This window comes from Oncorhynchus mykiss, chromosome 3 (genome assembly GCF_013265735.2).
Source record: "Oncorhynchus mykiss isolate Arlee chromosome 3, USDA_OmykA_1.1, whole genome shotgun sequence".
Taxonomy (NCBI): domain Eukaryota; kingdom Metazoa; phylum Chordata; class Actinopteri; order Salmoniformes; family Salmonidae; genus Oncorhynchus; species Oncorhynchus mykiss.
This window is the reverse complement of record NC_048567.1, coordinates 70,752,836-70,765,781: the sequence shown is the minus strand read 5'-3', so window position 1 is coordinate 70,765,781 and position 12,946 is coordinate 70,752,836. Positions and strand designations below refer to the sequence as shown.

Below are 12,946 nucleotides of genomic sequence, written 5' to 3'. Positions count from 1 at the left end.
CTGTTTCCATTGATCATCCTTCAGATGTTTCTACAACTTGATTGGAGTCCACTTGTGGTAAATTCAATTGATTGGACATAATTTAGATAGGCACACACGTGTCTATATAAGGTCCCACAGTTGACAGTGCATGTCAGAGCAAAAACCAAGCCATGAGGTCAAAGACATTTTCCGTAGAGCTCTGAGACAGGATTGTGTCGAGGCATAAACCTGGGGAAGTGTACCAAAACATTTATGCAGCATTGAATGTCCCCAAGAGCACAGTGGCCTCCATAATTATTAAATGGAAGAAGTTTGGAACCACCAAGACTCTTCCTAGAGCTGGCTGCCAGGCCAAACTGAGCAATCGGGGGAGAAGGGCCTTGGTCAGGGAGGTGACCACAAACCTGATGGTCAGTCTGACAGAGCTCTAGAGTTGCTCTGTGGAGATGGGAGGACAACCATCTCTGCAGCACTCCACCAATTAGGCCTTAATGGTAGAGTGCCAGAATGCTAAGTGTCATGTCTGGAGGAAACCTGGCGCCATCCCTACAATGAAGCATGGTGGTGGCAGCATCATGCTTTGGGGATGTTTTTCAGCAGCATGGGCTGGGAGACTAGACTGGATCGAGGGAAAGATGAACATAGGAAAGTACAGAGAGGTCCTTGATGAAAACCTGGTCCTGGACCTCAGACTGGGGCAAAGATTTACCTTCCAACAGGACAACAACCCTAAGCACACAGCCAAGACAATGCAGGAGTGGCTTAAGGACAAGTCTCTGAATGTCCTTGAGTGGTCCAGCCGGAGCCCAGACTTGAACCCGATCGAACAATTCTCGAGAGATCTGAAAATAGCCGTGCAGCAACGCTCCCTATCCAACCTGACAGAGATTGAGAGGATCTGCAGAGAAGAATGCGAGAAACTCCTCCAATTACAGGTGTGCCAAGCTTGTAGTGTCCTACCCAAGAAGACTCGAGGCTGTAATCGCTGCCAAGAGTGATTCAACAAAGTACTGAGTAAACGGTCTGAATACTTTTATATTTTTAATAAATGTGGAAACATTTCTACAAACAAGTTTTTGCTTTGTCATTATGGGCCATTGTGTGTAGATTGATATGAGATAAAAACAGTTTAATCAATTTTAGAATAAGGCTGTCTCACCAGGGGTAGGTTACTTTCTAAATGTAATCCATTACAGTTACTAGTTACCTGTCCAAAATTGTAATCAGTAACGTTACTTTTGGATTACCGAAACACAGTAACATAATCTGATTACATTCAGTTACGTTTAGATTACTTTCCCCTTAAGAGGAATTAGAAGAAGACAAAAATGTATGTTACCAATTGAACGACATCTATTGAGATATGCTGCAATGTTAAAGTTTACATAGCTGGCCACATGTGGATGTTACATTTGACTTTGTGCGTTGTTTGTGTTGGCTTCTTCTAACCCATCGCTTTCTACTACATATAATAAATAATACGTTAAACTTTGGTTTTTAATGTAAAAAATATAATTTAATCAGAATTCCAGTCATTCCAATAAATGTTATACCCCTTGATCTTCAAGAAAGGACTTGGAAATATGGAAGTATAGATTAGCCAAATTGTTTTACCTGAGCATGACCCCAAAACTAAGGACTTATTAGCCAACTCTACGCTGTTATTTATGATTTTGTTGTCATGGAGGACTGATTGATTCGAGTTGAAAAATAAATGCTGTGCTCATGGAGTGGCATGCTTTGAGCACTACTGAAATGTGCTATTTACATGTGAAAAATGAATGACATATGCTACATTGCTATAGGCCTATTTAACATTTTATTGGTGACACTTTGATATCTTGATAATATGCAGCTGTTTAAAGGGCAAATCCACAGATGAAACAGTAACAAAACCTCACCCCGCCTCTGTTTTGGTAAAAAGCTGAGGGATGGGCCTGGAGAAATGTAACCACTCTCGGATGAATAGTCAGAGCTATGGATGCGAGGACTGACCATCCATGATATCAAAATGATTGTTTGAACCATGTTATGAGGCTATACAGTGTTTGTTTATGTTTACAATGTTTACAAACATTGGAGGAAAACAAGCTTATATTTTGGGTTCTCATGGTGGGACAGTTGAACTAAGCTCATAAGGCATGTGAAGTTATATTCTTCAAGAATCAATTGATATATAATTTATACAGTGCCTTGCGAAAGTATTCGGCCCCCTTGAACTTCAGGCTTCAAACATAAAGATATAAAACTGTATTTTTTTGTGAAGAATTAACAACAAGTGGGACACAATCATGAAGTGGAACGACATTTATTGGATATTTCAAACTTTTTTAATAAATCAAAAACTGAAAAATTGGGCGTGTAAAATTATTCAGCCCCCTTAAGTTAATACTTTGTAGCGCCACCTTTTGCTGCGATTACAGCTGTAAGTCGCTTGGGGTATGTCTCTATCAGTTTTGCACATCGAGAGACTGAAATTTTTTCCCATTCCTCCTTGCAAAACAGCTCGAGCTCAGTGAGGTTGGATGGAGAGCATTTGTGAACAGCAGTTTTCAGTTCTTTCCACAGATTCTCGATTGGATTCAGGTCTGGACTTTGACTTGGCCATTCTAACACCTGGATATGTTTATTTTTGAACCATTCCATTGTAGATTTTGCTTTATGTTTTGGATCATTTTCTTGTTGGAAGACAAATCTCTGTCCCAGTCTCAGGTCTTTTGCAGACCATCAGGTTTTCTTCCAGAATGGTCCTGTATTTGGCTCCATCCATCTTCCCATCAATTTTAACCATCTTCCCTGTCCCTGCTGAAGAAAAGCAGGCCCAAACCATGATGCTGCCACCACCATGTTTGACAGTGGGGATGGTGTGTTCAGCTGTGTTGCTTTTACGCCAAACATAACGTTTTGCATTGTTGCCAAAAAGTTCAATTTTGGTTTCATCTGACCAGAGCACCTTCTTCCACATGTTTGGTGTGTCTCCCAGGTGGCTTGTGGCAAACTTTAAACTACACTTTTTATGGATATCTTTAAGAAATGGCTTTCTTCTTGCCACTCTTCCATAAAGGCCAGATTTGTGCAATATACGACTGATTGTTGTCCTTTGGACAGAGTCTCCCACCTCAGCTGTAGATCTCTGCAGTTCATCCAGAGTGATCATGGGCCTCTTGGCTGCATCTCTGATCAGTCTTCTCCTTGTATGAGCTGAAAGTTTAGAGGGACGGCCAGGTCTTGGTAGATTTGCAGTGGTCTGATACTCCTTCCATTTCAATATTATCGCTTGCACAGTGCTCCTTGGGATGTTTAAAGCTTGGGAAATCTTTTTGTATCCAATTCCGTCTTTAAACTTCTTCACAATAGTATCTCGGACCTGCCTGGTGTGTTCCTTGTTCTTCATGATGCTCTCTGCGCTTTTAACGGACCTCTGAGACTATCACAGTGCAGGTGCATTTATACGGAGACTTGATTACACACAGGTGGATTGTATTTATCATCATTCAGCATTGGATCATTCAGAGATCCTCACTGAACTTCTGGAGAGAGTTTGCTGCACTGGAAGTAAAGGGGCTGAATAATTTTGCACGTCCAATTTTTCAGTTTTTGATTTGTTAAAAAAGTTTGAAATATCCAATAAATGTCGTTCCACTTCATGATTGTGTCCCACTTGTTGTTGATTCTTCACAAAAAAATAACGTTTTATATCTTTATGTTTGAAGTCTGAAATGTGGCAAAAGGTCGCAAAGTTCAAGGGGGCTGAATACTTTCGCAAGGCACTGTAAGTCCAAAAATGGATGTAGCAACTACAGATTGCTCCTTTAAGTCTATCAAAAGTGAGTTTGAGTTTGAGCACGTGTCCATTAGGCCTATGGATAAGAAAAAATAGTATCAGCATGAATTAGATTGAGCAATAAAATCCCCACTTGTATTCCATAGGCTGGGATTCGCACTATGCAGCTGTTGCATTAGCATATGTTTTACTGGCTGTCCACTGGTTTCAAAAACAATGATTGAGAGGCAGCTTAAACTTCTTGAATTCAACCATTATTGGGTTCAAATACACATTTAGATTTGTGAACAGCCATCCACAACAACCACCGTAATGTGCAAATAGCTAAATGAGAGAACAGCAGTGTGATTCACATCAATACGCTATGTAGATGACAATAAGTGATATCCGTATCGCCATAGACTACACTGCTGTCATCCTTACCTCCAAGCGTTTATTCAAGTTGGATCATTTTTGGATGCCGACAGCAGTCGTACCATTGGAAGGACATGGCTTGGACTGTAGCTTACAAAAGCCCTTTCCTGCTCTTTTCCCGCAATCCATCAAACCCATTTGGTGTGTCATCATAGTGGTCTCTGAATTCTGGTCAGACTCGCTCAGGTGGAAAAAAATGTAAACATGCGCCTTTTTTCAATTCTGATTTGAATGTCATTGAGAAAACAGGTGTCAAAGATTTTTTTTCTCGCAAACCTCCTTTCTGAACTTAAAAGCTATCCTCGATGTAATCATCTAATTTTTCAAAAGTATCTGTAATCTGATTACAATATGTTTGCTGGTAACATAACGGTTTACATGTAATCCATTACTGCCCAACCCTGGCTGTAACCTACTGTAACCTAACAACATTTGGAAGAAGTCAAGTGGTCTGAATACTTTCCCAAGGCAACCCTCTTACTATACTATACTGACCGTTGAGCGAGTCGCTCATGTAGATTTTGTATCTAAGGGAGTTGCATAGCTGGATGCCCACAAACTTGCGGTACCAGGTCCTCTTCACGTACTGCTTCCCATTACACTCCGAGTAGGAATCTGCCTTGAAGGGGAACTGTGTCCAGATAGCAGCTTTACCTGGAGGCAGGAGAGAGAATATATTAAAGGATTCATTTGACACTATGGCACAGAGAACGGGACACAAACTATGGAAGAAAAATGATTGTGAACATGACATACTGAGTCCACTCACCTGAGACATTCTCACTCACCCGAGGGTCCGCTATGGAGGAGAGAGTGAAAGAGATAAAACATCATTAGTCACACATCAGTCCATTATTACCGCATTAATACAGTAATAAACAATACTTGCACATGGACAGCTACATAGTCATGTCCCTCCCAGTCTGATTTCACTACAGGGCAAAGAGCCTTTGGTCCAATCACTCCTCTTTATCAGTGTTGGAGATCAATTCAGCTCAGTCACTCTTATTTCTGTTTGGACACAATATTGCTGTGAATGTTAGTTAATTGATTTCATTAGTGTGCATAACGGATATGATATGAATCCCAAAATCCAGTCCATCTGTAGCTATTATGTGACCATGACTGATGTTGAAGCTGTCAAATCGTTGAGCAGCTGCTCTTGTCACAAAGCCACACCCTCCCTCTCAGGTTAGAAGTTCAGAACGAGAAAGTGTAGGCTAGTTAGAAAATATAACGCTCAAATTGAAATTGATTAAACAAAATACTGAAGATTTCGATCAGCGTAAGGGAGGTGTAGATTACATCTCACATTCCAGTGTTCCTTATGGAGGTGTAGATTACACCTCACATTCCAGTGTTCCTTATGGAGGTGTAGATTACGTCTCACATTCCAGTGTTCCTTATGGAGGTGTAGATTACATCTCACATTCCAGTGTTCCTTATGGAGGTGTAGATTACATCTCACATTCCAGTGTTCCTTATGGAGGTGTAGATTACATCTCACATTCCAGTGTTCCTTATGGAGGTGTAGATTACATCTCACATTCCAGTGTTCCTTATGGAGGTGTATATTACATCTCACATTCCAGTGTTCCTTATGGAGGTGTAGATTACATCTCACATTCCAGTGTTCCTTATGGAGGTGTAGATTACATCTCACATTCCAGTGTTCCTTATGGAGGTGTAGATTACATCTCACATTCCAGTGTTCCTTATGGAGGTGTATATTACATCTCACATTCCAGTGTTCCTTATGGAGGTGTAGATTACATCTCACATTCTAGTGTTCCTTATGGAGGTGTAGATTAAATCTCACATTCCAGTGTTCCTTATGGAGGTGTAGATTACATCTCACATTCCAGTGTTCCTTATGGAGGTGTAGATTACATCTCACATTCCAGTGTTCCTTATGGAGGTGTAGATTACATCTCACATTCCAGTGTTCCTTATGGAGGTGTAGATTACATCTCACATTCCAGTGTTCTTTATGGAGGTGTAGATTACATCTCACATTCCAGTGTTCCTTATGGAGGTGTAGATTACATCTCACATTCCAGTGTTCCTTATGGAGGTGTAGATTACATCTCACATTCCAGTGTTCCTTATGGAGGTGTAGATTACATCTCACATTCCAGTGTTCCTTATGGAGGTGTAGATTACATCTCACATTCCAGTGTTCCTTATGGAGGTGTAGATTACATCTCACATTCCAGTGTTCCTTATGGAGGTGTAGATTACATCTCACATTCCAGTGTTCCTTATGGAGGTGTAGATTACATCTCACGTTCCAGTGTTCCTTATGGAGGTGTAGATTACATCTCACATTCCAGTGTTCTTTATGGAGGTGTAGATTACATCTCACATTCCAGTGTTCCTTATGGAGGTGTAGATTACATCTCACATTCCAGTGTTCCTTATGGAGGTGTAGATTACATCTCACATTCCAGTGTTCTTTATGGAGGTGTAGATTACATCTCACATTCCAGTGTTCTTTATGGAGGTGTAGATTACATCTCACATTCCAGTGTTCCTTATGGAGGTGTAGATTACATCTCACGTTCCAGTGTTCCTTATGGAGGTGTAGATTACATCTCACGTTCCAGTGTTCCTTATGGAGGTGTAGATTACATCTCACGTTCCAGTGTTCCTTATGGAGGTGTAGATTACATCTCACGTTCCAGTGTTCCTTATGGAGGTGTAGATTACATCTCACGTTCCAGTGTTCCTTATGGAGGTGTAGATTACATCTCACATTCCAGTGTTCCTTATGGAGGTGTAGATTACATCTCACATTCCAGTGTTCCTTATGGAGGTGTAGATTACATCTCACATTCCAGTGTTCCTTATGGAGGTGTAGATTACATCTCACATTCCAGTGTTCCTTATGGAGGTGTAGATTACATCTCACATTCCAGTGTTCCTTATGGAGGTGTAGATTACATCTCACATTCCAGTGTTCCTTATGGAGGTGTAGATTACATCTCACATTCCAGTGTTCCTTATGGAGGTGTAGATTACATCTCACATTCCAGTGTTCCTTATGGAGGTGTAGATTACATCTCACATTCCAGTGTTCCTTATGGAGGTGTAGATTACATCTCACATTCCAGTGTTCCTTATGGAGGTGTAGATTACATCTCACATTCCAGTGTTCCTTATGGAGGTGTAGATTACATCTCACATTCCAGTGTTCCTTATGGAGGTGTAGATTACATCTCACATTCCAGTGTTCCTTATGGAGGTGTAGATTACATCTCACATTCCAGTGTTCTTTATGGAGGTGTAGATTACATCTCACATTCCAGTGTTCCTTATGGAGGTGTAGATTACATCTCACATTCCAGTGTTCCTTATGGAGGTGTAGATTACATCTCACATTCCAGTGTTCCTTATGGAGGTGTAGATTACATCTCACGTTCCAGTGTTCCTTATGGAGGTGTAGATTACATCTCACATTCCAGTGTTCCTTATGGAGGTGTAGATTACATCTCACATTCCAGTGTTCCTTATGGAGGTGTAGATTACATCTCACATTCCAGTGTTCCTTATGGAGGTGTAGATTACATCTCACATTCCAGTGTTCTTTATTTATTTATTTATTTATTTATTTATTTATTTACCTTTATTTAACCAGGTAGGCAAGTTGAGAACAAGTTCTCATTTACAATTGCGACCTGGCCAAGATAAAGCAAAGCAGTTCGACAGATACAACAACACAGAGTTACACATGGAGTAAAACAAACATACAGTCAATAATAAAGTATAAACAAGTCTATATACAATGTGAGCAAATGAGGTGAGAAGGGAGGTAAAGGCAAAAAAAGGCCTTGGTGGCAAGGTAAATACAATATAGCAAGTAAAACACTGGAATGGTAGTTTTGCAATGGAAGAATGTGCAAAGTAGAAATAAAAATAATGGGGTGCAAAGGAGCAAAATAAATAAATAAATTAAATACAGTTGGGAAAGAGGTAGTTGATAGGGCTAAATTATATGTGGGCTATGTACAGGTGCAGTAATCTGTGAGCTGCTCTGACAGTTGGTGCTTAAAGCTAGTGAGGGAGATAAGTGTTTCCAGTTTCAGAGATTTTTGTAGTTCGTTCCAGTCATTGGCAGCAGAGAACTGGAAAGAGAGGCGGCCAAAGAAAGAATTGGTTTTGGGGGTGACTAGAGAGATATACCTGCTGGAGCGTGTGCTACAGGTGGGAGATGCTATGGTGACCAGCGAGCTGAGATAAGGGGGGACTTTACCTAGCAGGGTCTTGTAGATGACATGGAGCCAGTGGGTTTGGCGACGAGTATGAAGCGAGGGCCAGCCAACGAGAGCGTACAGGTCGCAATGGTGGGTAGTGTATGGGGCTTTGGTGACAAAACGGATTGCACTGTGATAGACTGCATCCAGTTTGTTGAGTAGGGTATTGGAGGCTATTTTGTAAATTACATCGCCAAAGTCGAGGATTGGTAGGATGGTCAGTTTTACAAGGGTATGTTTGGCAGCATGAGTGAAGGATGCTTTGTTGCGAAATAGGAAGCCAATTCTAGATTTAACTTTGGATTGGAGATGTTTGATATGGGTCTGGAAGGAGAGTTTACAGTCTAACCAGACACCTAAGTATTTGTAGTTGTCCACGTATTCTAAGTCAGAGCCGTCCAGAGTAGTGATGTTGGACAGGCGGGTAGGTGCAGGTAGTGATCGGTTGAAGAGCATGCATTTAGTTTTACTTGTATTTAAGAGCAGTTGGAGGCCACGGAAGGAGAGTTGTATGGCATTGAAGCTTGCCTGGAGGGTTGTTAACACAGTGTCCAAAGAAGGGCCGGAAGTATACAGAATGGTGTCGTCTGCGTAGAGGTGGATCAGAGACTCACCAGCAGCAAGAGCGACCTCATTGATGTATACAGAGAAGAGAGTCGGTCCAAGAATTGAACCCTGTGGCACCCCCATAGAGACTGCCAGAGGTCCGGACAACAGACCCTCAGATTTGACACACTGAACTCTATCAGAGAAGTAGTTGGTGAACCAGGCGAGGCAATCATTTGAGAAACCAAGGCTGTTGAGTCTGCCGATGAGGATGTGGTGATTGACAGAGTCGAAAGCCTTGGCCAGATCAATGAATACGGCTGCACAGTAATGTTTCTTATCGATGGCGGTTAAGATATCGTTTAGGACCTTGAGCGTGGCTGAGGTGCACCCATGACCAGCTCTGAAACCAGATTGCATAGCAGAGAAGGTATGGTGAGATTCAAAATGGTCGGTAATCTGTTTGTTGACTTGGCTTTCGAAGACCTTAGAAAGGCATGGTAGGATAGATATAGGTCTGTAGCAGTTTGGGTCAAGAGTGTCCCCCCCTTTGAAGAGGGGGATGACCGCAGCTGCTTTCCAATCTTTGGGAATCTCAGACGACACGAAAGAGAGGTTGAACAGGCTAGTAATAGGGGTGGCAACAATTTCGGCAGATAATTTTAGAAAGAAAGGGTCCAGATTGTCTAGCCCGGCTGATTTGTAGGGGTCCAGATTTTGCAGCTCTTTCAGAACATCAGCTGAATGGATTTGGGAGAAGGAGAAATGGGGAAGGCTTGGGCGAGTTGCTGTTGGGGGTGCAGTGCTGTTGACAGGGGTAGGAGTAGCCAGGTGGAAAGCATGGCCAGCAGTAGAAAAATGCTTATTGAAATTTTCAATTATGGTGGATTTATCAGTGGTGACAGTGTTTCCTATCTTCAGTGCAGTGGGCAGCTGGGAGGAGGTGTTCTTATTCTCCATGGACTTTACAGTGTCCCAGAACTTTTTTGAGTTAGTGTTGCAAGAAGCAAATTTCTGCTTGAAAAAGCTAGCCTTGGCTTTTCTAACTGCCTGTGTATAATGGTTTCTAGCTTCCCTGAACAGCTGCATATCACGGGGGCTGTTCGATGCTAATGCAGAACGCCATAGGACGTTTTTGTGTTGATTAAGGGCAGTCAGGTCTGGGGAGAACCAAGGGCTATATCTGTTCCTGGTTCTAAATTTCTTGAATGGGGCATGTTTATTTAAGATGGTTAGGAAGGCATTTTTAAAAAATATCCAGGCATCCTCTACTGACGGGATGAGGTCAATATCCTTCCAGGATACCCCGGCCAGGTCGATTAGAAAGGCCTGCTCGCTGAAGTGTTTCAGGGAGCGTTTTACAGTGATGAGAGGAGGTCGTTTGACCGCTGACCCATTACGGATGCAGGCAATGAGGCAGTGATCGCTGAGATCTTGGTTGAAGACAGCAGAGGTGTATTTAGAGGGGAAGTTGGTTAGGATGATATCTATGAGGGTGCCCGTGTTTAAGGCTTTGGGGAGGTACCTGGTAGGTTCATTGATAATTTGTGTGAGATTGAGGGCATCAAGTTTAGATTGTAGGATGGCTGGGGTGTTAAGCATGTTCCAGTTTAGGTCGCCTAGCAGCACGAGCTCTGAAGATAGATGGGGGGCAATCAGTTCACATATGGTGTCCAGAGCACAGCTGGGGGCAGAGGGTGGTCTATAGCAGGCGGCAACGGTGAGAGACTTGTTTTTAGAAAGGTGGATTTTTAAAAGTAGAAGTTCAAATTGTTTGGGTACAGACCTGGATAGTAGGACAGAACTCTGCAGGCTATCTTTGCAGTAAATTGCAACACCGCCCCCTTTGGCAGTTCTATCTTGTCTGAAAATGTTGTAGTTTGGAATTAAAATGTCTGAATTTTTGGTGGTCTTCCTAAGCCAGGATTCAGACACAGCTAGAACATCCGGGTTGGCAGAGTGTGCTAAAGCAGTGAATAGAACAAACTTAGGGAGGAGGCTTCTAATGTTAACATGCATGAAACCAAGGCTATTACGGTTACAGAAGTCGTCAAAAGAGAGCGCCTGGGGAATAGGAGTGGAGCTAGGCACTGCAGGGCCTGGATTCACCTCTACATCGCCAGAGGAACATAGGAGGAGTAGGATAAGGGTGCGACTAAAAGCAATAAGAATTGGTCGTCTAGAACGTCTGGAACAGAGAGTAAAAGGAGGTTTCTGGGGGCGATAAAATAGCATCAAGGTATAATGTACAGACAAAGGTAAGGTAGGATGTGAATACAGTGGAGGTAAACCTAGGTATTGAGTGATGAAGAGAGAGATATTGTCTCTAGAAACATCATTGAAACCAGGAGATGTCATTGCATGTGTGGGTGGTGGAACTAATAGGTTGGATAAGGTATAGTGAGCAGGACTAGAGGCTCTACAGTGAAATAAGCCAATAAACACTAACCAGAACAGCAATGGACAAGACATATTGACATTAAGGAGAGGCATGCTTAGTCGAGTGATCAAAAGGGTCCAGTGAGTGGAGAGGTTGGTTTAGGGTCACGGCGATTTAGACAGCTAGCCAAGCCAACCGGTAGCAAGCTAGCATAGGATGGAGTCTGTTGTTAGCCACCTCTTGCGTTCGGTCAGTAGATTAGTGGGGTTCCGTGTGGTAGAGGGGATTAATCCAAATCACACAACAACAAAAATAAGAACAATAGATATAGTTATAGAGGCCCGAGAAGAAAACATAATAATTCAAATAAATAAATTGTCCGATTGTCTATTCAGATAGCAGCCGGAAAGACAGCTAACGGTTAGCGGGCCGCAGATGGGCGTTCCGGTAACGTCGCGACAGAGGAGCCAGCCGGATCTCCTTCAGGTAGATAACGTCGGCAGTCCGGTTGTGAAGGCCCGGTGGGGCTCCGCGTAGGCAGTGAAACGGGTCCGGATAGATGACTGCAGCCCAGGAGTGAATGATGGGACTCAGGCGTGATTGACGGAGCTGGCTAGCACCGGAACAATCGATGTTTGCTCCGGAATCGACGAAAGCCGACTGTCACACGGATAGCAGCTAGCTAGCTGTGAGATCCGGGTATGAATGTCCAGAGAGCAGTTGAAATCCAGGGACATGGAGAGAAAAATTGGTCCGGTATGTTCCGTTCCGAGCCGCGCTGCGCCGTACAAAACTGGCGATAGATTTTCGATAGATTTTCGAACTAAAGGACAGCCGATGACCACAAACCGTGGTTAGCTTCTGATTAGCTTCTGGGCTAGCTCCTGGCTAGCTTCTGGCTAGTTTCTGGCCAGCCTCCTGGAGTTTCTGGCTAGCTTCCTGAAGGATTGCAGATCTGAGGTAAATAATACTTTTTTATAAATATAAATTGGTGAGGCTGGTTGCAGGAGAGTGTTTAGAAGATGAGTTGATGGAAAATAAAAATAAAATGTATGTGAAAAAAGTTGTAAATATATATATATACAGGACACGACAAGACGAGGACAAAAGACGTCTGAACTGCTATGCGATCTTGGAAGAACGGTGGAGGTGTTTGGAGGTGTAGATTACATCTCACATTCCAGTGTTCCTTATGGAGGTGTAGATTACATCTCACATTCCAGTGTTCCTTATGGAGGTGTAGATTACATCTCACATTCCAGTGTTCTTTATGGAGGTGTAGATTACATCTCACATTCCAGTGTTCCTTATGGAGGTGTAGATTACATCTCACATTCCAGTGTTCCTTATGGAGGTGTAGATTACATCTCACATTCCAGTGTTCCTTATGGAGGTGTAGATTACATCTCACATTCCAGTGTTCTTTATGGAGGTGTAGATTACATCTCACATTCCAGTGTTCCTTATGGAGGTGTAGATTACATCTCACATTCCAGTGTTCCTTATGGAGGTGTAGATTACATCTCACATTCCAGTGTTCCTTATGGAGGTGTAGATTACATCTCACATTCCAGTGTTCTTTATGGA

General features: G+C 42.5%; 1 protein-coding gene across 3 annotated transcripts in view; it reads right to left on the bottom strand.

The window, feature by feature from the left end:
• LOC110520508 (target of Nesh-SH3) overlaps positions 1 to 12,946 on the bottom strand; it is a 58,377-nt gene that overhangs the window by 3,726 nt on the left and 41,705 nt on the right. For all 3 annotated transcript variants that reach the window (XM_036975062.1, XM_036975063.1, XM_036975064.1), the window contains 2 exons: positions 4,950 to 4,979; positions 4,676 to 4,834 (listed from right to left, as the gene is read on the bottom strand). In XM_036975062.1, coding sequence (XP_036830957.1) covers positions 4,676 to 4,834; positions 4,950 to 4,979 — 189 coding nt within the window. The remainder of the gene's footprint in view (positions 1 to 4,675; positions 4,835 to 4,949; positions 4,980 to 12,946) is intronic.